Below are 25,906 nucleotides of genomic sequence, written 5' to 3' on the forward strand. Positions count from 1 at the left end.
GTGTGAAAGAAGCCTTGGACATATATTTATGAAGGAAAATGATCCAATATCGCATGTCTGTGAGTGGCAAAAGTATTTAAACCTTTGCTTTCAGTATCTGGTATGAGCCCCTTGTGCAGCAATAACTGAAACTATACATTTCCAGTATTTGTTTAATAGAGCTCCACTTTGGCTTGGAGGGAGTTTTGCCCATTCTTTCATACAAAACAGCTTTATTTCTGTTATGCAGGTGGGTTTCCTCCCATGAACTGTTTGCTTCCGTTTCTTCCACAACAATTCTATTGGATGAAGTTCAGCTTAGAGTTGTTGTCTTGCTCCTTGACCAACGTTCTCTTGAGATTCAGCTCAGACAGATGTCCTAATATTTTCCTTTAGAATTTGCTGATATAATTTAGAATTAATTGTTTCAGATGCTGCAAAACAGGCCAAAACCAAGATACTACCACAACCAGCACCACCGAGTTTCACATATGGGATTCTTTTTTTATCCTGGAATGCATTGATTTTCTTTTTCCAAACATAAGACTTCTCACTTAAAGGGGTTATCCAATCCTATAAAATGTCCCCCCATAGACCGGGTCCCCCACTCTGAATATACTTACCTGGGTCCCCACACCGCTCCTCGCACGCTGCTGCTTCTCCCCTTGCACAGATGAAAACATCCTGCCTGCCATTGGCTGCTAACACTCCCCCCCGACACTAGATGTTTTGATCCGGGCAGGGGAGAAGCGGCAGTGCGGGGACCCGGAGCGGTGCGGGGGACCCAGGTAAGTATATTCAGCATGCGGGGCCCGGCATATGGGGGAGTGGGACTTTTTATAGAATTGGATAACCCCATTAAACCAAAGTTCTATTTTACATAGTTACATAGTTGTTAAGGTTGGAAAAGTCAATAATGTCCAACCTGTAATTCTGCTATATTGATCCACGGAACAAATCCCTAGATCAATGTCCACCTTCCTTTTTAAAAGGGGTTGGGCCAAAGAGAAAGGGTGTGTACAAGATTTCTATACATTGTCATAAGCCTCAATGTTATTTTGAATTAAAAAGTAATCTAAACCTATTTTGAAGCCATCTCCTGTATTTGCTGTGATCAGCTACTGTCGCAGACTATTCCAATGATTCACAACCCTTGCTGTTAAGAATGCTTGTCGCCTCTTATGACTGAATCTTTTTTTCTCCAAGCGTAGGGAGTGGCCCCTTGTTTTTTGAGGGGGGTTTAACACAGAATAGTTTCCCTTGATATTTTTTTGTATGGTCCGTTTATATATTTGTACAGGTCTTTTTTTCAAGGCTAAACAAATTGTTTGTTTAATTTATGCTCATAGTGGAGATCTTCCAGGCCCTTTATGAGTTTAGTCGCTCTCATCTGTACTTTTTCTAACTCCAGGGCATTCTTTTTATAGACTGGTGCCCAGAACTGAACCACGTACTCTAGGTGAGGCCATACCAATGCTTTGTATAGTGGCAATATTACATACCTGTCCCGCAAGTCCATACCTCTTTTAATACAAGACAAAATTATGTTGGCCTTATTTTAGTCCCATTCATCCACAAAACATTATTTCAATAGCCTTTTGGCTTGTCCAGGTGATCTTTAGCAAGCTGCATATTGGTAAGTGTTCTTATTGGAGAGCAGCTGCTTTCTCCTTGCAATCCTGCCATGCACACCATTTTTGTTAAGTGTCCTCCCCATGATGGACTCAGGAATATTAACATTAGCTAATATGAGAAAAGCCTTTGGTTCCTTTTTGAAGTTACTGATTATTACATGCCTTGCTCTTGGCCTGATCTTTGTTGGTTGACCACTCATGGGGAGGTAAATAATGGTCTTGAATTTTCTCCTGTCACGATAGGTAGGTAAGCGGGGAAATAACCAAACACAGGAAAACAAACACAACTAACTACTAGGCCCAAAAGCTAGGGAGAAAAGGGTCACCTGCTAGCGATCCCTAAAAGCTTTCCCTAAACTGCTGTGCCCATGTGCATACCCTTAGGGTGGATATGCACATGCCCTCGTGCCTAAACCTAAACACCCTGGGCAAACCACAAGCAGCAGGGGAAAAGGAAGAGGCAACCTGCTTCTTCAAACCAGGAGGAAGCAAGCGTCTCCCTAGAGGCCTAGATAAAACACACAAAGGGAAATAAAGGAGAGGACTTATCTTGAGCAGAGCTGGAGCAGACGATCCACCACAAATTAAAAGCTCCCAGGAAAGAACTATAACCAGCACAGGCCACTGGGGGAAGGAGGGATAAATATCCTCACTAACAATGAAACCCAGTACACCTGAGGGAAGGTGGATCCAGCTCAAACCCAAAACAAAACAAACCGAGAAGTCAGACAAGTTCAGCCAGTCTGACAGACCTCCGCACATTCACAGGCAAGGCGTGACAGTACCCCCCCTTCTACGTGTGACCTCTGGAAACCCCAGACCAACTTTATCCGGGTGTGCCCTGTGATAGGCCCTCACCTGGCGGCTAGCACTGACATCAGAAGCCGGAACCCACATTCTTTTCTCGGGGCCGTATCCCTTCCAGTGCATCAGGTACTGGAGGGAACCCTGAAGAATATGTGAGTCGAGAATCTTAGAGATTTTAAACTCCAAATTGCCACCCTCCAGGACAGGGAAAGGTGGCAATGGAGATGGTTCCACATATTTCTTTAATAAAGACCTGTGAAAACATTATGGATCTTCCGGGTCTGCGGAAGATCCAGACGAAACGCCACCGGGTTAACAATCGCAGAGATTTTGTAAGGGCCAATAGATCTTGGACCCAATTTCCAAGATGGTGCCTTCAGCTTAATGTTTCTAGTTGGAAACCACACCGAATCACCCACACACAGGTCCGGACCAGTCATACGTCTCCTGTTAGCCATCCGTTTATATCTTTCTCCCATCTTTTCCCAATTAACTTGGATCTTCCGCCAGATAGATGACAAGGTGGAAGAGAATCTCTCTTCTTCTGGCATCCCAGAAAAAGTACCAAACTGTGGGTGAAAACCATATGCGCCAAAAAATGGCGACTTATAAGTGGGCTCCTGTCTACGGTTATTCAAGGCAAAGTCGGCTAGAGACAAGAATGATGACCAGTCATCCTGGTTCTCGGCAACAAAACACCTCAAATAGGTCTCCGTTTTGGTTAGTGCACTCTGTCTGACCATTCGACTGGGGATGAAAAGCCAAAGAAAAAGACAGTTGAATTCCCAGACGAGAGCAGAACGCTCTCCAAAACTTGGAAACAAATTGTGTCCCCCTATCAGACACCACATCAGAGGGAATGCCATGTAGTTTAACAATGTTATCAATAAAAACCTGAGCGAGAGTTTTGGCATTGGGCAAACTAGGCAACGGTACAAAGTGGGCCATCTTACTGAAGCGGTTCACTACCACCAAAATCACACCCTTGCGCAACCCTGGCCACCAGAATCTCTGGGAAATAAGATCTATGGTGGATTTGCTTCCAGGATGTCCCGCAAGGACCGTATCATGATGTTCCTTGAACACCTTGTATCGCAGTACAGCAGGAACAAACAACTTGTCTGGAGGACAAGAATCAGGAGCCTCCTCCTGGGCCCCCAAAACCTCCATCTCCAACTCGGAGTACAGAGTGGAAACCACCACCCCATCAGCCTAAATCGGAGCGGGATCCTCCGAATCACTTCCCTCAGGAAAACTACGTGACAATGCATCTACCTTGACGTTTTTAACCCCAGGGCGAAAGGTGACCACAAAATTGAACCTAGTAAAAAAACTGTGACCATCTAGCCTTTCTAGGATTCAAGTGCAGGTAAGCCAAATTCTTGTGGTCAGTACCGTAATAGGATGAGTAGCCCCCTCCAACCAATGACACCATTCTTCAAAGGCCAATTTAATGGCCAGCAACTCTCTATCTCCTACATCATAAGTTCTTTCAGCGGCCGAGAGTTTATTGGAGAAAAAAGCACATGGACACCATTTGCTAGAGGACGGACCCTGCGACAGAACTGCTCCGACCCCCACTTCTGATGCATCAACCTCCACGATGTACGGTTGAGACACATCAGGTTGCATCAGAATGGGAGCAGACGCAAAACATTTCTTAATAGCAAAAAAGGCCTGTAATGCCTCATTTGACCAGACAGAAAAGTCAGCACCTTTTTTTTGTCATATCGGTCAAAGGTTTTACAATGGTGGAATAATTCAAGATTAATTTTCTGTAGTAATTGGTAAATCCCAAAAACTGCATCAGAGCTTTCTGATTCTCAGGCCGGTCCTATTCCAATACCGCCCGGACCTTTTTTCGGTGTCCATACGAAAACCAGAGTCAGAAAGCAGGTATCCTAAAAACGGTAGCTCCTGGACAGCAAATACACATTTTTCCAATTTTGCATACAATTTATTCTCCCGAAGGATCGACAACATCTGTCTCACGTGATCCTAAAGGGTCTCCAAATCGGGTGAGTAAATTAGTATATCATCAAGGTAAATAACAATGAACCGTCCCACTAAATGATGGAAAATATCATTGACAAATCGCTGAAAGACCACTGGCGCATTAGTTAAACCAAAGGGCATGACAAGATTCTCGAAATGACCTTCGGGTGTATTGAATGCAGTTTTCCACTCATCTCCTTCCTTAATTCTGATCAGATAATAAGCTCCTCTTAAATTCAACTTGGAGAACACCTTGGCTCCGACAATTTGATCAAATAGATCAGAAATCAAAGGAACCGTAATGAGATTAAATTCCCGGAAATCTAAACCCGGTCTAAGTGATCTGTCTTTCTTTTTTACGAAAAAGAATCCGGCGGCCACAGGGGACTTAGATGGCCTAATATGTCCCTTTGCCAAACTCTCTGCAATATACTTTCACATAGCTTCTCTTTCGTGTTAGGAAAGGTTGTATAGTTGAGATTTTGGCAGTTTAGCTCCAGGGATGAGATTGACCCGACAATCATATTCTCAATGGGGAGGCAGCTCTTGAGCTCCACCCTTTGAGAATACGTCCGCAAAATCAGAGAGAAACTGAGGTAGGACCGTAGTTGACACCCCTGAGATAGAAGCACAAAGACAGTTGTCCGAACAAAATTGACTCCAGCTACTGATTTGTCTTGTTTGCCAGTCAATAGTAGGGTTATGCTTTATCAACCACGGTAAACCCAGAACTATCGGAGCAGGCAACCCCTTCATAACAAAACAAGAAATAGACTCAACATGTGAATCACCCACCCTTAACTGAATGTCATGAACGATATGATTAAGACTCTTTTGTTGAGAGAGGGGAGGAATCAATAGCAAACACTGGTATCTCTTTATCTAAAGTGCTAGTTCTAAAACCAAGATTTTGGAGGAACTGAAAATCAATAAGGTTTACCCCTGCACCACTGTCAACAGATACCTCAAAATCAAAATTTCCTGAGTCTAGCGCCACCATGGCAGGCAGGAGGAAACTGGTATTGCAGGGAGAATGCATATTTGCTTGCTCAGACTCCCCATTCACACTACCGAGAGTCAGAGAAGTCTTTTTTTTTTCTCTCTTTATGTGAATGCCTCCCTAGATTTTCATTACCGGTTTAAGGTTTAACAAAAGGACACGCACAAACAGAATGACCTTCTTTTCCACCGAAGTAACATAGCTTATTCAGCTTCCTAAAATTCCTATTACCTGAGCGAAAGGAAACCTGGCCTAACTGCATAGGCTCCTCTCCTGCCCGAGATTCAAAAGTCATATTACCCCGGGGACTAGGTGGGACTGATCCACTTACAGACGGGACCCCCCGCTCGAGAGGAATCTTATACCGCTCTCTAAGACGTCTATCAAGCCGCACTGCCAAAGACATGGCCATCTCCAATGAATCGGGATACTCCTGAAAAGCAAGGGCATCTTTTAACCTCTCAGATAGCCCCTGACTCTGGAGTGCAGGATCATTCCACTTGAGTCAGTTGCCCATCTTCTAAATGCTACACAATACGACTCTGCAGTACGTTCTCCCTGTAACAAACTGCACAGCTTAGATTCAGCCATAGAGACCCGGTCTGGGTCATCATAAATCGTAATCATAACCACCCCCTGAGAACCTATCAGGGAGAGTGACTTTAGGCTCTAAGCAGACCTGATTTCTTCCAACGTCGCCAGACGCCAGAGCATTCTGACACCGTGCAACAGAACTGCGGAGATCAGCAACCTCCAACGATAATCCCTGCATGCGATCAACCAAGGCATCCATAGACTCCATTTCGCAAACAGCAGGGATATGAAAGTTTTTTGGGGGGTGGGTTATAATGTCACCATAGGTAGGTAAGCGGGGAAATTGCCAAACACTGGAAAACAAACAGAACTAACGACTAGGCCCAAAAGCTAGGGAGAAAAGGGTCACCTCCTAGCGATCCCTAAAAGCTTTCCCTAAACTGCTGTGCCCATGTGCATACCCTTAAGGTGGATATGCACATGCCCTCGTGCCTAAACCTAAACACCCTGGGCAAACCCTAAGCAGCAGGGGAAAAGGAAGAGGCAACCTGCTTCTTCAAACCAGGAGGAAGCAAGCGTCTCCCTAGAGGCCTAGATAAAACACACAAAGGGAAATAAAGGAGAGGACTTATCTTGAGCAGAGATGGAGCAGACGATCCACCACAAATCAAGAGCTCCCAGGAAAGAACTATACAGGCCACTGGGGGAAGGAGGGATAAATAGCCTCACTAACAATGAAACCCGGTACACCGGAGGGAAGGTGGATCCAGCTCAAACACAAAACAGAGAAGTCAGACAAGTTCAGCCAGTCTGACAGACCTCCGCACATTCACAGGGCAAGGCGTGACAACTCCATTTGTAAACAATAGGGGAGATTTATTAAAACTGGTTCAAAGAAAACTGAATTATTTACCCCTAGCAACCAATCAAATTCCACAGGAGCTCTGAAAAAAGAAATCTGACTGATTGCTATTGCCACTGGGCAATACAGCTGGTTTTTCTTTGCACCAGTTTTGATCAATCTCCCCCAATCTGTCTGACTGTGGATTGGTGTGGTCCAAACAGTTTTTTGTAATCATTTCCAGTCTGATGAGCATCAAGAAGTCTTCTTCTGAGATCCTCAGAAAACTCCTTTGTTTATGCTTCGAAACACTTCCACAAACATGTTGTGAAGATCAGACTTTTATAGCTCCATGTTCTTTAAATAAAACGGGCTGCCTACTCACAGCTGATTATCATCCCATTAATTGATAACCCCCGGCTCTAATTTCACCTTCAGATTACCTGCTAATCTAAACCCCTTAGTGACCAAGCCAGATTTTGTAAATATAGATAGTCACTTTAGCAGAGAATAACTACGTAAAGGTTTTGCACATTCAAGTAATTAAAAAAAAAAAAATTTGGCACATATTGTACTTTACTTGGGTGGTAAAATTTAACAATGCGATTTGCATATATTTATTTAAAAAACACAAATTTTATGAAAAATTGTGATTCTCTTTTTTTTATACCATTTTCAACTGCAATATTTTACATATACACATAAATACTATTCCATTTTTTATCAGAAATAGATTTCCACATATTTTATTTTATTTTGGCTGCACTTTTGAAAAAAAAAAAAAAAAAGACACAATTTTAACATTAATTTTAACATTTTTGAAAAAATTTATGCTAAGCAGGTGAAAAATAACATTTTCATTCTCTATACAAAAGTGTAATTTTAAAGTCCAGTCTTTTTGTGCAGAGCACATGAAAATGAAGTACACCCCAAAATGTATCACCCCGTTTCTCCTGAGTTCAGAAATATATGGTACCTATTGTGGCACTAATCTTATGTCTTGAACCATAAAGTGGCACCCAGTGGAATGAAGTCTGCGGGGGCTATATTGCTGGGGCCAGCAATAATGGCCCCGCTGACTTCATTCCACTGTCTTGACACGAGGACGGGTATCGGGCAGACACTATCTGATATACTTACTTTAGGATCCAGTAAGACCATTCCAATAATTTACCGGGTAGTGTATGCGTAAAGGTATTTGCATGATTGCTACGGTTTTATACCCATTTTTCACTGCTTTTGATTTGAGCATGTTTTGATGACATTATTGTTTCCACTTTTATTGGCAAAAGAGTAAAAGTTATGGTTTAGCTTATTATGCCTAGGTATTTTTGAGGATTTTGCAGGACATAGTCATAAAAAATGTAATGATGAAAATTTGGGCAAAAAAAATCAGAAAAGGTAACATTTGTTTCAATGTCTGAAAACAATATGCCCCACGAAATGACCCAAAAGGAAACCTTCCTCCTTGGAAAGCCCACAAACTAAACAGAAACTGAGAATAAATTGACTTCCTGAAAAGGCACCCTTACCCACCCTTCTTGCTATTATATAAAATTAATAATTGGAAACTGTATGGTACGTTTCAAAACAGGGGTAAAGGTAAAGGCCTGGTTGTCATAGGCATCTGGGGAAGTAAAAATGGGTATCCCTCCTCCTCTTATGTTTACACACCCAGCATCGTTTCTGAAGGAAAGTGGCAGGGACAGGTTGAAGGAAGTGGCGTTCTGATTCCTGAACTCTTCAAACATCCACAAATTCGAAGTGTTGTCTGGGTGAAGTCATCTTAAACAGGAGACCAACTACCTTCTCCTGAATCTTGAGAAAGCTGAGGGTTCCTTGGTCCATTTTAAATAAAACAGCATAGGTAGCAATATGAATAAGATAGATTGCTACCTTTTTTATACCAGGCATTTTTCCCCCCCCTTCACCAGGTAAGAGTTGGAGAGCCTGGTCAGAGAGGTCTACACCTCCCATAAATTTGTTAGTCTGTTACTCATACCGGTTTTTATTTGTCAGCAGTAGCCCCCCTCTCCCTAACTGCCATTGTAGTGTATGCGTGGTGACCATGTAAACATCCTTCCTGTCCTTCCATTTCACTGCAAGCAGCTAGTCATTTGCAGAGGCAAAGGGTGCTCCCTTCTCCAAATGCTTGGACAAATCAGTGGTTGTGGGAATCCCACTCTGTTTTAACATATTGTCCCACAAGCCCCTGTGTTTGCAGCATGGAGGGATTTAAAAAGGGGTACACTTGTATAAAAAAAAAACATTATCGGTGTACACGTGGTACCCTTTGTGTAGGAATGTTACTAGGTCTCACACAATTTTGCCTCATGTTTTCAATTCAATAATCTTTATGCAGCCTAGGGGTTAAATTGGTGATCTCTGCCCTTATATACAGATATACTGTAAGTATAACCTGTCATGCTCTCGCACACCTTATATAATTTCACCCAATATTTGGCACGTTCTGGGGAAATAAATTGTCAGAAAAATTTTTTGCCTTTAAAACTAAAACTAAAAAGGGCTCATCAACTGTTTTTTTTTTTTTAGGGGTGTATAATTTTAAGAATGAATCCCTAAGGAATGAAATTAAAGGGGTTCTCCAGAAATTAAGAAAATGAAAATACTTAAATATTACTTTATTAGGTCTTGCATACGACCGTATGTATTTTGCGGTCCGCAAGAAATGGATCCGCAAAAAATACAGATGACATCCGTGTGCATTCTGTATTTTGCGGAACGGAACAGCTGGCCCTTCATAGAACAGTACTATCCTTGTCCGTAATGCAGACAAAAATAGGACAAGTTCTATCTTTTAACTTAAGGGCTATACGGAAATGGAATGCACACGGAGTACCTTCCGTTTTTTTTTGTGGATCCATTGAAATGAATGGTTCCGTATACGGTCTGCAAAAAAAAACGGAACAGAAACGGAATGAAAATACGTTTGTGTGCAAGAGGCATATTCCCAAATACCGTTCATTAGTATTAATGGCTTGTTTTGTCTAGGGAGAAATCATTAGGCGAAACAAAATGGCTACCGCCCTATTATTCCACACAGAACCTGTCCTAATCACACAGGAGGACAAGTTACTTAACAACATTGAGGTAAGAAGCTGCCTCATCCTACTAACCTACTTGTCAGATATTATAAAACTGAAAATAGTTTTTAGATGAATCTCTGTAGGAATGGAGTTAATGATGAGACATTAAGTACAGAGAGGACATGCAGGACAGACTGTGGTAATGGAGACTGCATACAAGTACTGCTGTTCATTAGCCACATTCCCACCTCCTATCCATACTTCATCTATCTTTAATTCCATTACTACAAAGATTCAACAGATGACCTGTATTCAGGATCATAATCCCTGACAAGAAGACCAGAGAGCAGGATGAGGCAGTTCTTTAGCCCAGTGTTCTGAAGTAACTTTATGATTAGGGCATGTTTTTTGTGTACTAATAGGACAGCAGTCATTTTATTTCCCCGGTTGATTGCTCCGCCGACAAAAAGAGCCATTCTAGCTAATGAAATGTATTTAGGAATATATTTATAATAAAGTAACATTCCAGGAGAACCCCTTTAAGGCAGTGGTCCCCAACCTTCTTTGCACCAAGGACCGGTTTCATGCGAGACAATTTTCCCAGGGACCGGGTGGGGGGGAAGGGGGCAGGGGTTCTGGGGCGGGGCTTAGGGGGTGGGGGGGGCTGACTGATTCACGCGCATAACAAAACACACGGTGCATATTAATATATAACACTATATAATGACTATATAAACTGACTATGGTCTCTGCTGCACTGTACCGTATTTTTCGCCCTATAAGATGCACCTAGTTTTAGAGGAGAACAATAAGAAAGAAAAAAATTTCATTACACCTCAGGTCAGACCAGCAATCAGACCCCCAATGTTAATCAGACCTCAGATCAGACTCCCAATGGCTCAGATCAACCCCCAAACCTTTAGCCATCTATCAGCCCCCAATGTCAGCCATAAACCCCCCCAATGTCAGCCATAAACCCCCCCAATGTCAGCCATAAGCCCCTCATTAGCCCCTCATGTCAGCCATAAGCCCCCCATTAGCCCCTCATGTCAGCCATAAGCCCCCCATTAGCCCCTCATGTCAGCCATAAGCCCCCCATTAGCCCCTCATGTCAGCCATTAGCCCCCCATTAGCCCCTCATGTCAGCCATTAGCCCCTCATGTCAGCCATAAGCCCCCATTAGCCCCTCATGTCAGCAGCCCCCCATTAGCCCCTCATGTCAGCCATAAGCCCCCCATTAGCCCCTCATGTCAGCCATAAGCCCCCCATTAGCCCTTCATGTCAGCCATAAGCCCCCCATTAGCCCCTCATGTCAGCCATAAGCCCCCCATTAGCCCCTTATGTCAGCCATTAGCCCCTCATGTCAGCCATTAGCCCCTCATGTCAGCCATAAGCCCCCCATTAGCCCCTCATGTCAGCCCCATGTCCCTCATGTCAGCCCCATGTCCCCCAGGTCAGCCATCAGCCCCTAGTGCAAATAAAATAAAAAAACACTTACCTCTCCTGCTCCTGGTCACCATCGCGATCCTCTTCATTCTGCGGCTGGCTGTGTATAGCGGCGCACAGCGTGAGGTCACAGAGAGACCTCACGCTGTGCGCAGCCATGCACAGCCGATAGCCGAGCCGAGGACCAGGAAGTGGTGAGTACAGATCCTTCACCGCTCTCTGGTCCTTCTGTAATAATGAAGCGCTTCCATAATGGAAGCGCTTCATTAGTACAGCGTTAAAGACTGCCCTGATCGCCGCGGCCCAGCTAACAATCCTCCACGGCCCGGTCCTGGGCCGCGGCCCGGCGGTTGGGGACCGCTGCTTTAAGGGACTCAATTTTTATTTAGGCGATCATAGGCTGAGTCAGTTCTGGAGGGGATTTAAGAATTATCGGAAAAAATTGCATTAGGGCTTCATAGCAGTTTCAGGATATAACTGCTGCAAACACAGGGGTTAAGTGGACAGCACTTGCAGCCCATATTAAGTGTAAGGCCCAAAATGTTTTTCATTTCAGGGACACTTGTGGGGGTCCACCTTTTTAAATAAATCGATTTCTACAGCAAACTGTGTAGTGTACAGGTTCGTCTGCTGTACAATTAATTCCAGGACTTTATCATCCACAAACAAATGAAGAAAAATCATAAGGGGTAGGTAAAAATTGGGGTACTTTGGGGGAAAAAGAAGTCTAAGGATTCCACAAAGTGGAAGGGACAGCAACACTGGGCCGTGAACATGATGGCCATAGGGCTAAGAGGTTTGGTGAAGCAGAGTTTGTGTCATCACTTTCTGAATATATTTCTGTCTCAGAAGAGGTGTCCATTTCACTGTCAGAACTGTTAGAGACTAAAAACTCATATGCCTGCTCTGCACTATACATGCTTCGAGCTATAAATATATAATATATCCCACCCAAAGTAACACTTTTTTAATTTTACTTTTTTTTTTACCAAAGAGGTGTATAAAGCAAATGTTCAGTAATTTCTGTTGCATGGCATTTCTATTGCACATGCGTGCGCTCCTTATGCCTGCCACCATCTTAAATTAAGGGGGTGAGGACTGGGACCCAGCTCTCCCTTCTCAGGATACAGGGGTACCCGATCCTAGCACTGGAAGCTTTCTCTCAACTTAGATGAGAGGAGAGAGAAAGTTTACTGCCAGCAGTTCCGTTGCTGGTATTTTCTGTTATTGCTGTGTTTATCACAGCGATCAAGTGATCAGAGACCGCTAGTCTCTGATCATTGTCCTAAGCCCTCAGCTACCTCTGGCATGGACATCTAGCACTTACTGTTAGTGCTAACTTGGGCTGAAGTGTCACTGAAAAAAGTCAGCGCCCCAACCCAAGGCCCCTTGGTGACCACTGTAAAAAGGCGTATGGGTGGTCACTAAGAGGTTAAATGTTCATATGCTGTTGCCACTCAGACATGTGATATTGGTTGATTTTGCTCAATAGATAAATGACCAAGTCTAATATTTTTGACTCCTATTTGTTGATTTAGTTATCTTTATCTACTTGTAAGACTTGTGTAAAAATCTGATGTACAGTCGTGGCCAAAAGTTTTGAGAATTACATAAATATTGGAAATTGGAAAAGTTGCTGCTTAAGTTTTTATAATAGCATTTTGCATATACTCCAGAATGTTTATGAAGAGTGATCAGATGAATTGCATAGTCCTTCATTGCCATGAAAATTAACTTAATCCCAAAAAAAAACCTTTCCACTGCATTTCATTGCTGTCATTAAAGGACCTGCTGAGATCATTTCAGTAATCGTCTTGTTAACTCAGGTGAGAATGTTGACGAGCACAAGGCTGGAGATCATTATGTCAGGCTGATTGGGTTAAAATGGCAGACTTGACATGTTAAAAGGAGGGTGATTCTTGAAATCATTGTTCTTCCATTGTTAACCATGGTGACCTGCAAAGAAACGTGTGCAGCCATCATTGCGTTGCATAAAAATGGCTTCACAGGCAAGGATATTGTGGCTACTAAGATTGCACCTCAATCAACAATTTATAGGATCATCAAGAACTTCAAGGAAAGAGGTTAAATTCTTGTTAAGAAGGCTTCAGGGCGTCCAAGAAAGTCCAGCACGCGCCAGGATCGTCTCTTAAAGAGGATTCAGCTGCGGGATCGTAGTGCCACCAGTGCAGCGCTTGTTCAGGAATGACAGCAGGCAGGTGTGAGCGCATCTGCGCGCACAGTGAGGCGAAGATTTTTGGAAGATGGCCTGGTGTCAAGAAGGGCAGCAAAGAAGCCACTTCTCTCCAAAAAAAACATCAGGGACAGATTGATCTTCTGCAGAAAATTTGGTGAATGGACTGCTGAGGACTGGGGCAAAGTCATATTCTCCGATGAAGCCTCTTTCCAATTGTTTGGGGCATCTGGAAAAAGGCTTGTCCGGAGAAGAAAAGGTGAGCGCTACCATCAGTCCTGTGTCATGCTAACAGTAAAGCATCCTGAGACCATTCATGTGTGGGATTGCTTCTCATCCAAGGGAGTGGGCTCACTCACAATTTTGCCACATCCATGAATAAAGAATGGTACCAAAACACCCTCCAACAGCAACTTCTTCCAACAATCCAACAACAGTTTGGTGAAGAACAATGCATTTTCCAGCACGATGGAGCATCGTGCCCTAAGGCAAAAGTGATAACGAAGTGGCTCGGGGACCAAAACGTTGACATTTTGGGTCCATGGCCTGGAAACTCCCCAGATCTTAATCCCATTAAGAACTTGTGGTCAATCCTCAAGAGGAGGGTGGACAAACAAAAACCCACTAATTCTGACAAACTCCAAAAAGTGATTATGAAAGAATGGGTTGCGATCAGTCAGGAATTGGCCCAGAAGTTGATTGAGAGCATGCCCAGTCGAATTGCAGAGGTCCTGAAAAAGAAGGGCCAACACTGCAAATACTGACTCTTTGCATAAGGCCTCATGCACACAAACGTATTTTTTTGCGGTCCGCAAAAACGGGTCCCGTTTTTCCGTGATCCGTGACCGTTTTTTCGTCCGTGGGTCTTCCTTGATTTTTGGAGGATCCACGGACATGAAAAAAAAGTCGTTTTGGTGTCCGCCTGGCCGTGCGGAGCCAAACGGATCCGTCCTGAATTACAATGCAAGTCAATGGGGACGGATCCGTTTGACGTTGACACAATATGGTGCCATTTCAAACGGATCCGTCCTCTTATGACTTTCAATGTAAAGTCAGGAGTCCCTTTTATACCATCGGATCAGAGTTTTCTCCAATCCGATGGTATATTTTAACTTGAAGCGTCCCCATCACCATGGGAACGCCTCTATGTTAGAATATACTGTCGGATATGAGTTAGATCGTGAAACCTCATTTCCGACAGTATATTCTAACACAGAGGCGTTCCCATGGTGATGGGGACGCTTCTAGTTAGAATATACTACAAACTGTGTACATGACTGCCCCCTGCTGCCTAGCAGCATCCGATCTCTTACAGGGGGCCGTGATCAGCACAATTAACCCCTCAAGTGCCGCACCTGAAGGGGTTAATTGTACTATCATATCCCCCTGATCAGGGCTGCCAGGCAGCAGGGGGCAGACCCCCCCCCCTCCCCAGTTTGAATATCATTGATGGCCAGTGAGGCCCCCCCCCTTTCTCCCTCTATTGTAATAATTCGTTGGTGGCACAGTGTGCGCCCCCCCCCGCCCCCCCTCTATTGTAATAAATCGTTGGTGGCACAGTGTGCGCCCCCCCCCCCCTTCCTCCCTCTATTGTAATAAATCGTTGGTGGCACAGTGTGCGCCCCCCATCGGCCCCCCCTCCCTCTATAGCATTAACAACATTGGTGGCCAGTGTGCGGCCTCCCATCTCCCCCCCCCCCCCCCACCCCGATCATTGGTGGCAGCGGGTTACTAGCAACAGTACAATAGTAGAAGATTCATACTTACCTGCTGCTGCGATGTTCGTGTCCGGCCGGGAGCTCCTCCTACTGGTAAGTGACAGTTCATTTAGCAATGCGCCGCACAGACCTGAGGCTGTCACTTACCAGTAGGTGGAGCTCCCGGCCGGACACGAACATCGCAGCAGCAGGTAAGTATGAATCTTCTACTATTGTACTGTTGCTAAGTAACCATGGCAACCAGGACTGTAGTAGAGTCCTGGTTGCCATGGTTACCGATCGGAGCCCCAGCGATTAAACTGGGACTCCGATCGGAACTCCGCTGCCACCAATGATGGGGGGGGGGAGATGGGAGGCCGCACACTGGCCACCAATGCTATAGAGGGGGAGGGCACTGTGCCACCAACGAATTATTACAATAGAGGGAGGGAGGGGGGGGGGCGCACACTGTGCCACCAACAAATTATTACAATAGAGGGCGGGGGGCCGCACTGGCCATCAATGATATTCAAACTGAGGAGGGGGGGGGGGGGGGTCTGCCCCCTGCTGCCTGGCAGCCCTGATCTCTTACAGGGGGATATGATAGTACAATTAACCCTTTCAGGTGCCGCACCTGAAGGGGTTAATTGTGCTGATCACGGCCCCCTGTAAGAGATCGGGTGCTGCCAGGCAGCAGGGGGCAGTCTTGTACACAGTTTGTAGTGTATTCTAACTAGAAGCGTCCCCATCACCATGGGAACGCTTCTGTGTTAGAATATACTGTCGGTTCTGAGTTTTCACGAAGTGAAAACTCAGCTTTGAAAAAGCTTTATGCAGACGGATCTTCGGATCCGTCTGTATAAAAACTAACCTACGGCCACGGATCACGAACACGGATGCCAATCTTGTGTGCATCCGTGTTCTTTCACGGACCCATTGACTTGAATGGGTCCGTGAACCGTTGGCCGTGAAAAAAATAGGACAGGTCATATTTTTTTCACGGCCAGGAAACACGGATGCGGCTGCAAAACGGTGCATTTTCCGATTTTTCCACGGACCCATTAAAAGTCAATGGGTCCGCGAAAAAAAACGGAAAACGGCACAACGGCCACGGGTGCACACAACGGTCGTGTGCATGAGGCCTAAATGTCATGAAATTGTCGATAAAAGCCTTTGAAACGTATGAAGTGCGTGTAATTATATTTCACTACATCACATAAACAACTGAAACAAATATCTAAAAGCAGTTTAGCAGCAAACTTTGTGAAAACTAATATTTGTGTCATTCTCAAAACTTTTGGCCACGAGTTCTAGGTCAAATTTCGCAGAAATATAGAAAATTCTAAAGGGCTCACAAACTTTGAAGCACCACTTTAGGTGAGTATTATGTTTGTTGCTTTGTATTTATTTTGCGGTTAGATCTTCGAATTGTAGTGTAAAAATTACAGGAAAAAGAAAAGACTTGCAGTAAAATTACCAAGAAAATGCCACTGTTACTATTATCTTTCTGCATACTTACCTGCTTTCCTGAGACCCTGTTATGAAAATATCCCCAGCTATGACACAATTTGCTAGCTATAAGATGGATTTATTTAGTACCTTTAGTATTCAGCAGTCCATATTACAGCTCCACATGCTGGGGCACATTAACAAAGACCGGCGTTTTCACGCTGGTCTTTGTATCCGCTTGTGCAGCTGGAGGATTCGACTAATTTATGACAAGGAGTGTGCTAATCTAAGACAGTTGTGCGCCTAGCGGAAAAACTACATCAGCCATCATTTAAAGAAGACCTGTCCTTGAGCAGATGCCATTGCACAATTTTTTTTTTATTGCCCCCTACATTGTGCTGCAATGCCTTTTTGTTCCCGCGCCTAATATGCTAATTACTAGCATCAGTACAGGGAGGAGACCTCTGCTCTTCTAAGTGGTCGCCTCCTTCTCCCTTGTTATAACACTGTCTAATTGCTGCAGGCTGCTTCACAGACAGGCAGAAGACAAGATGTTCTCGTGAGATTTGGAAAATCTCAAATATCACGAGAATAGCAACTTTTCTCCCTGGCTGGGAAGCATCACAGCCAGGGAGAAAGACACCCACTAAGAACAGCAGAGGTCTCCTCCTCCCTGTACTGATGCTTGTAATCAGCGAAATGGGTGTGAGAACAGAACAGGGGGCACTGCAGTGCCACAGAGGGGATAATTTAAAGGTATTGATTTTAGAAAAAAAATAAATCAGTTGACGGGTCCTCTTTCACCACTTTCCGACCGCCCATGGACTATAAAAGTCCTGGGCGGTTGGGTTTATCTGACTGGACGTTTTAGAATGTCTTTTCAGAGATTGCACCTGCACACTAATCATGTAGCTGCTGTGCTTGGGGCCCGCTGTTAGTGACAGCAGGGTACCCCAGAGGGAAGGCAGGGACCGTTCCCGGGTGTCTCTGCCTTCTAGATCGCTGTATACACAGCGCTGAATGAGCGCTGTGTATACAGATAAGGAAGCGATGTGCCGCTTCCTGTCCCGGCTCGGTGGTCATGTGACCGTCATGGCCGGAGGAGTGCAGGAGCTGCCGGGTCTTCCACAAACCTTGATCAGCCCTGCACTGAGGCTCTATAGCATAGTATAGTGCTGTACAGCCTCTCTGGGAGGTGTATCAATAGTGAAAAAAAAAAAAGTTTAGTTAAATGTCACCCAGAGGTCTTGTATGACCTTATGGGGGACACAAAGTGTAAAATAAAAAAATAAAAATAATAAAGTGTTTTATAAAAAGAAAAAAAGTTTCACTTGTAAAAAAAAAATTCCCCAATTAAGTAGTTAAAATTTTTTTTTAAATTTAAAATAAATAAAATATCACATGATCTACCCAATCAAGTGAACGGTGTAAAATAAATAATTTTGGCAAAACAGCTTATTTTTGTCACCTCACCTCCCAAAAACATATCAATCAAACAAAAAGTCGTATGTAGCAAAAAATGGTAGCAATAAAAACGTCACCTTATCCCGCAAAAAACAAGCCCTCACACAAGACCATAGCCAGAAAAATAAAAAAAAATATGCCTCTAAGAAAATGGCAACACAAATATGATTTTTTATTTTTTTTTAAACATGTTCTTATTGTGTAAAACGTAAAAAATAAATAAATTAGACATATTTGGTATCATTGCATCCGTAATAAATGGATCTATAAATATGTCACATGAACTACATCAAGTGAACAGTGTAAAAAAAAAAAAAACATATAGAAAAATGACACCAAACACCTGGAGTGTACTTTCCAAAAAAAATAATAAAAAGGAACCAGAAAGCCAAATGTACCCCAAAATGATGCCAATATAAACTACAGTTTGTCCCACAAAAAAATAAGCCCTAACACAGCTCAGTAAACAAAAAGTTATCGCTCTTAAAATCCATGACAGAAAATTCCATGTTAGAAAATCCAGATGCCGCTCCTTCCCTTCTGAGCCCTGGCATATCCCCAAATAACAGTTTATGGCCACAATTGGAGTGTTACTGTATTCAGGAGAAAATGGATAGCAAATTGTTCGGGGCATATTCTCCAGTTATCTTTTGTGAAAAAGAAAGTTTGGGCCTAGTGCACTATTTTCTTGTAAAAAAAAATGTAAATTTTCATTTTCACTGCCAAGAGTTATAAATAATATGAAATGCCTGTTGGCTCAAAGTGCTCACTAAACCCCTTAAAAATTCCTTGGGTGGTGTAGTTTACAAAATGTGGTCACTTTTGGGGGGTTTTCACTGTGAGAGTACCTCAGGGTCTCTCCAAATGCAACATGGCACCCAAAGACCATTCCAGCAAAATCTGCCCTCCAGAAATCATATGACGCTCCTTGCTTTCTGAGCCCTGTCATGTGCCCAATACAGCGGTATACGACCACATATGGGGTGTTTCTGCAAACTGCAGAATCAGGGTAATTAAATATTGAGGTTTGTTTTGTTAACCCTTGATGTGTTACAGGGAAAAAAATGATTAAAATGGAAAATCTGCAAAAAAAAAGTGAAATTTTGAAATTTCACCTCTATTTTGCTTTAATTCAGTTTTGGATAGTTTGAGGGTGTAGTTTCTAAAATGGGGTCATTTATGGGTGGTTTCTTACTATGTTCAGTATATTGGGCAGACTAGATGTGCCAAATGGTTCTTATCTGCCGACACATTCTATGTTTCTATGTGTGCTCCTCAAAAGGACTTCAGAACTAAACTGGTCCTTAAAAAAATTCTAAACCTTTTAACATCCTAAAAATATAAAATTGCGTTACCAAAATGATGCCAACATAAAATAGACATATGGGGAATGTTAATTAATAAGTATATTATGAGGTATCAAGAAAACTAAATATTTTTCAAATTTTCATAAACTTTTTGATTTTTTTTAAATAAAGGTAAAACATATGGACTCAAATTTACCATTAACATGATGTACAATGTAATGAGCGAGCACTCATACACTTGGCAACCAAATTGACATGTGCAGAAAATATTTATTATATCCCCATAAAATACAAGTAATAAAATTTATAAGAACAATGTAGCAATAATATACAACATTACAGTCACATATATTGTGGTAGATATGATCAACACTATAATATTCATATGACTCAATAGTGTCGATAAATTCAATAATATATATCACACCAAGAAACTTCAAGTATATGCTGTTATTTGGGAAGAGGGGGTATTATCTTCTAGCGCTCTATCCCAATTTGGGAAACTGAATGTCACTAAAAATGTTGTAGGTGTATTCACTGGGAGCGCAATATGTTCATAAAGTGTCCACAGGAATCCTGATAATGTGAAAAGTCTCTTATAGCTGATCCTTTTAAGCTCGATATGAGCTTTGGATTGGAGAAAACTTTAAATCGATGTTTGGCTTACCGTCTAGCGTCTGCTGTCTCCCTATTGCTTCAATGGAGCTTTAAATATTTGCCGGCTTATTCAGTCGCTCCATACAGCAAGCTGGTTTAAATTTCGCAGGAGTTCCAAAGATCGCAGGAGTTGCCACTCTGTTCCGCAATTTCCTTTGGTGCAGCTTTCGACGATAAGAATAGTTAATTCTTTACTGTAGAAATTTTCTTCTGTATGGCCATACAGTATTATCGGAGGCTTTTCAATGCAGGTACATCACTTGTTTCACCATACGCGTTACGGGTAGATTCACTCTCCCTTCCTCAGTGGTTGAGGAAGGGAGAGTGAATCTACCCGTAACGCGTATGGTGAAACAAGTGATGTACCTGCATTGAAAAGCCTCCGATAATACTGTATGGCCATACAGAAGAAAATTTCTACAGTAAAGAATTAACTATTCTTATCGTCGAAAGCTGCACCAAAGGAAATTGCGGAACAGAGTGGCAACTCCTGCGATCTTTGGAACTCCTGCGAAATTTAAACCAGCTTGCTGTATGGAGCGACTGAATAAGCCGGCAAATATTTAAAGCTCCATTGAAGCAATAGGGAGACAGCAGACGCTAGACGGTAAGCCAAACATCGATTTAAAGTTTTCTCCAATCCAAAGCTCATATCGAGCTTAAAAGGATCAGCTATAAGAGACTTTTCACATTATCAGGATTCCTGTGGACACTTTATGAACATATTGCGCTCCCAGTGAATACACCTACAACATTTTTAGTGACATTCAGTTTCCCAAATTGGGATAGAGCGCTAGAAGATAATACCCCCTCTTCCCAAATAACAGCATATACTTGAAGTTTCTTGGTGTGATATATATTATTGAATTTATCGACACTATTGAGTCATATGAATATAGTGTTGATCATATCTACCACAATATATGTGACTGTAATGTTGTATATTATTGCTACATTGTTCTTATAAATTTTATTACTTGTATTTTATGGGGATATAATAAATATTTTCTGCACATGTCAATTTGGTTGCCAAGTGTATGAGTGCTCGCTCATTACTCTATTACTACATTTGCCTTTAAGAGAGGGTGGGGTGATTCCCTCTATATGAGCTTGCAGCACCATACCTTAACTACTTGCTAGTGAGCCACCACAACCTACCACTATGATGTACAATGTGTCACGAGAAAACATTCTCTATATGGCTTGGATAAGTAAAAGCATTCCAAAGGTATTGCCACATAAAGTGAATTATGTCAGATTTGCCAAATTAGGCCTGGTCAGGAAGGGGGCAAATGGCCCGGTCTGGAAGTGGTTAAAGAGGACCTGTCACCTCTCTAGACATATCTGCTGTAGTAACTACTTGCATTCCCCATGTAATAATTCTGGAGCATCTATTCTTATGATTCTATGTTGTGTAATTCCTTTAGTATTTCTTTTAGAAGTTTATGAATGAATTGCTTGCAGTAAAGGTACAGATGGCTGTTACCAGTTGGGTGTGTGTCCCTGTACAGTCTGACACCAGCAGCACTGATTGGACAGAGTCAGACAGACCCGCTATTGGTAGCACCCAGCGATACCTTTACTGCAGACTGCTGGCAATTTATTTGTAAACTTCTAGCAGGAATAATACAGGAATATTACATCATAAAGTCATAAGAATAGATGCCCCAGACTTGATATTACATGGGGAATACAAGCAGTTACTAAAACTTAGATGTCAGGAGAGGTGAGAGGTCCTCTTTAAGCAGATGTGATATGAATCATATATGGTGAAAGAGATACAGAAGAACTCAATAATGTTTAAAATTGTCAATTTTAAAGGTATTTGGAAGCAGCGCCCCTTCTTCTCCACATTCCCGTAGTACATCATCATCTGCCCGCAGAAGATCCAGACGCAGAAAGAAGCTTGTCGCCCAGCAATCTCTGGATCCTTCCTGGGCAGGGCATGCTGTAAAGTCTCAATCTGTATTAGAGATGCAAGGAGCCACACTTGTAAGCAATCGCCTGCAGGAGGCAGAAAATCATGCCCGCAAAGCCAGGATCACTCGACAGAGCAACGTGGGGGAAACTCCTGAGGAACTCTAGTAGATTCTTTGCCATTTGACCTTGAGAGGTGGACAGTGCAAACTAGGGAGATTATTTTTATTAAATGATTTTTATTTCATGTCTTCTTCACTGCACGTCGTTACCACATCGGTTAGAACTGCAGCTTTAAAATGGGATAGACTCAGGGACAGCATTACTATGCTATGTCATAACCATTTAAGACTACATAATTTTTATATCAATATGGGCTTATATTGCTTTTAAACTTAGCCTGCCAGGTACTGACCTTTGTGGCTGGACACAACTGTTAGTAAATCCTTTATGGTCCAAGGCATCAGTGAGTGCTCTGTAGACTATGGGACAACTTTTTCACCAACACATAAGCCATCAATACAGCTCCCCTCATATATATGTATGTGTGTGTGTGTGTGTGTGTGTGTGTGTGTATATATATATATATATATATATATATATATATATATGTGTATATATGTATATACAGTACAGACCAAAAGTTTGGACACACCTTCTCATTCAAAGAGTTTTCTTTATTTTCATGACTATGAAGGCATCAAAACTATGAATTAACACATGTGGAATTATATACATAACAAACAAGTGTGAAACAACTGAAAATATGTCATATTCTAGGTTCTTCAAAGTAGCCACCTTTTGCTTTGATTACTGCTTTGCACACTCTTGGCATTCTCTTGATGAGCTTCAAGAGGTAGTCCCCTGAAATGGTCTTCCAACAGTCTTGAAGAAGTTCCCAGAGATGCTTAGCACTTGTTGGCCCTTTTGCCTTCACTCTGCGGTCCAGCTCACCCCAAACCATCTCGATTGGGTTCAGGTCCGGTGACTGTGGAGGCCAGGTCATCTGGCGCAGCACCCCATCACTCTCCTTCATGGTCAAATAGCCCTTACTTTCAAAGTTTTCCCAATTTTTTCGGCTGACTGACTGACCTTCATTTCTTAAAGTAATGATGGCCACTCGTTTTTCTTTACTTAGCTGCTTTTTTCTTGCCATAATACAAATTCTAACAGTCTATTCAGTAGGACTATCAGCTGTGTATCCACCTGACTTCTCCTCAATGCAACTGATGGTCCCAACCCCATTTATAAGGCAAGAAATCCCACTTATTAAACCTGACAGGGCACACCTGTGAAGTGAAAACCATTTCAGGGGACTACCTCTTAAAGCTCATCAAAAGAATGCCAAGAGTGTGCAAAGCAGTAATCAAAGCAAAAGGTGGCTACTTTGAAGAACCTAGAATATGACATATTTCCAGTTGGTTCACACTTGTTTGTTATGTATATAATTCCACATGTGTTAATTCATAGTTTTGATGCCTTCATAGTCATGAAAATAAAGAAAACTCTTTGAATGAGAAGGTGTGTCCAAACTTTTGGTCTGTACTGTGTGTGTGTGTATGTATATATATATATATATATATATATATATATATATATATATATATAATCTGCCTTCCACCACCACTACCTGCCACCACTGTAATCCACAGATCTCACTGCAAATCTGTGGTGAATCTGTCAGCATTGATGCAGATTCACCACAGATTTCACCCCTATATGTTGATGTTACCATTGACGTTTCCACTATATCTGGATCATGTTTTCAAAGCCCTAGCCACATGTATTGCACTGTAATTTTCTGCCGAATCTACACCTTCAATCCGTAGAATCTGCCACAACTGAATTTACCCTTAATCTGTTTGTAGTTACTGTAACTTACTGATTGGTGAATTCAAATGGGGTTACCGGTAATCGAACTAGCAATACAGGACATTCCTGTAGCTGAAAGGCTTCCCTTCCCCAGTGCCTTTTGCAGAAAACAGGTGCCATTTCCATTACATTCGCTGAATGGAATGCGGGTCAGTTGCAATATTATTGTGGCTGTTGTGACCTATTCTGAGTTGGACAGACCTGGAAAACTCGCATATACAGTGGTTGTCCAGTATAATTTGCTTGTAAAAGAAGCTATTTTATTCATCAATGTACTGTATATTTGCCAATGCCAGGTGTGGGGCTATGACAACCTACTTTACTTTAACTTTCTTTTATAATAACTATTACATTAGCTAATTGGTGAATGACTAATGTGGAGCTAAGGCTAAAGTCTGAAAAAAGCATTAATAAAGTCATAGGAATATGTTGATTTGAAAGTTACCTTTAAAATAAAGTCATTCTTGTTTACACACAGCAAGGGGGATCTCCCCTACCTAAGTGGTAAACTGCAAATTGTTTTTCTTTTCATTGAACTTTTGACAATATAAATTTTTTATACCTTATTGTTCATCTCTCTCCTTCCTCTAATACAGGGGCGGTGAACCTTTTTGCTGCCGAGGGCCATTTGGATATTTGTAACATCGTTCGGGGGCCATACAAAATTCTCAACTTAAAAAATTGACTGCTATATTTGGTCAAACATATAAGTGACTTAGGGGGAAGTTACAGAAATTGTACTTCAGTTAAAAAAAAAAAATCTAGAATGCTGTATTTTTCCAACACAAATATATTACATATATATATATATATATAATATATATTACAAATAGTACAGGTGCCATTTTGACCACACATAGCAGTCAAATTTTTAAGCTGAGAATGTTATTTAGTACTTTATTTGGCAGCCAAGCTGAGAGAGGTTCACCCAGCTTTCACTCTCCCTGCCACTGTCCCTGCCTTTGTCTCTTTTTCAACCTAATATCTGCCCCCCACCTTCATCAGCCTCAAATCAGCTTCCTATCAGCCTCTACATGAGCCTCAGATCAGACCCTCATCATACCCTCCCCAGCCTTAGATCAGCCCCCGATCAGACCCTAAGATCAGACCCTCCCTAGCCTCAGATCAGCCCCCATCAGACCCGCAGCCTCAGATCAGACCCACATCAGACCCTCCCTAGCCTCAGATCAGACCCCCCAACCTCAGATCAGACCCCAAATAAGCCCTCTCAGCCTCAGATCAGACCCCCTATAGACTCCCAGCCTCAGATCAGACGCCTCAGATCAGCCCCTATCAGACCCCCCATCCTCAGATAAGCCCCATCAGACTCCCCTCAGATAAGCCCCATCAGACAGCGCACAGCGTCAGGTCATAGTGCACGTTTATGTGCACGACGTCCTGACACTGTATGTGTCAGGACACAGCGTGGGGCCGGTAGAACACCAGGGAAGGTGAGGACAGCCAGTGCAGCACTGTTCTCACCTTCCTGTGCCTCCCGCATGCTAATGAGCACTTCCATAATGGAAGCTGTCATTAGCATTTTCACAATATATTCTGGCAGGGGGTCGGGGACCACATGAAATGGTCCCGCGGGCCGGAGGTTCCCCACCCCTGCCGTACGGGAACGGAGACAATCCAGGCTCCGAGCACATAGAATCGCCCTATGGTAATTACATAGATTAGGGATTCCCAGACCTCCATTTCTAGGTTATTGAATTATTTGAGGCAACCTAGGTCTACCCCATTCCCAGAGGAAGGATGTGAAAACACCCTGTAGGCACTTAAAAAATGTGAGTGGGATTGGGATAAGTAAAGCTTGCTCCTTAGGAAGCAGGATAGTTTTAAGGAGGCTCCTTCGACCAAACCATGATACAAAGGGTATCTCCCAGGAATCCAGTAGGTCCCCCAAGATCTTAGGCAAACCCTGAAAATTAGCTGAAAATAAGGATGAGAAGTAGGGGTAAGTTGTATTCCAAGGAATACAACTGACCGAGTAGTCCATTGGAATGGAGTGGATTGTTGTAAACTAGAATGCAGTCGGAGGGCTAAAGAAACATTTAAGTACA

At 42.7% G+C, this 25,906-nt stretch overlaps 1 protein-coding gene across 2 annotated transcripts in view; it reads left to right on the forward strand.

Moving 5' to 3' along the window:
• The window catches only part of LOC121004318 (protein phosphatase Slingshot homolog), a 230,107-nt gene extending 207,600 nt beyond the window's left edge, over positions 1-22,507 (forward strand). For both annotated transcript variants that reach the window (XM_040436503.1, XM_040436504.1), the window contains one exon: positions 21,873-22,507. In XM_040436503.1, coding sequence (XP_040292437.1) covers positions 21,873-22,136 — 264 coding nt within the window. In that variant the 3' untranslated portion in view covers positions 22,137-22,507. The remainder of the gene's footprint in view (positions 1-21,872) is intronic.
• The last annotated feature ends 3,399 nt before the right edge of the window (positions 22,508-25,906 follow it).

This window comes from Bufo bufo, chromosome 6, assembly GCF_905171765.1.
Source record: "Bufo bufo chromosome 6, aBufBuf1.1, whole genome shotgun sequence".
NCBI classification, from domain to species: domain Eukaryota; kingdom Metazoa; phylum Chordata; class Amphibia; order Anura; family Bufonidae; genus Bufo; species Bufo bufo.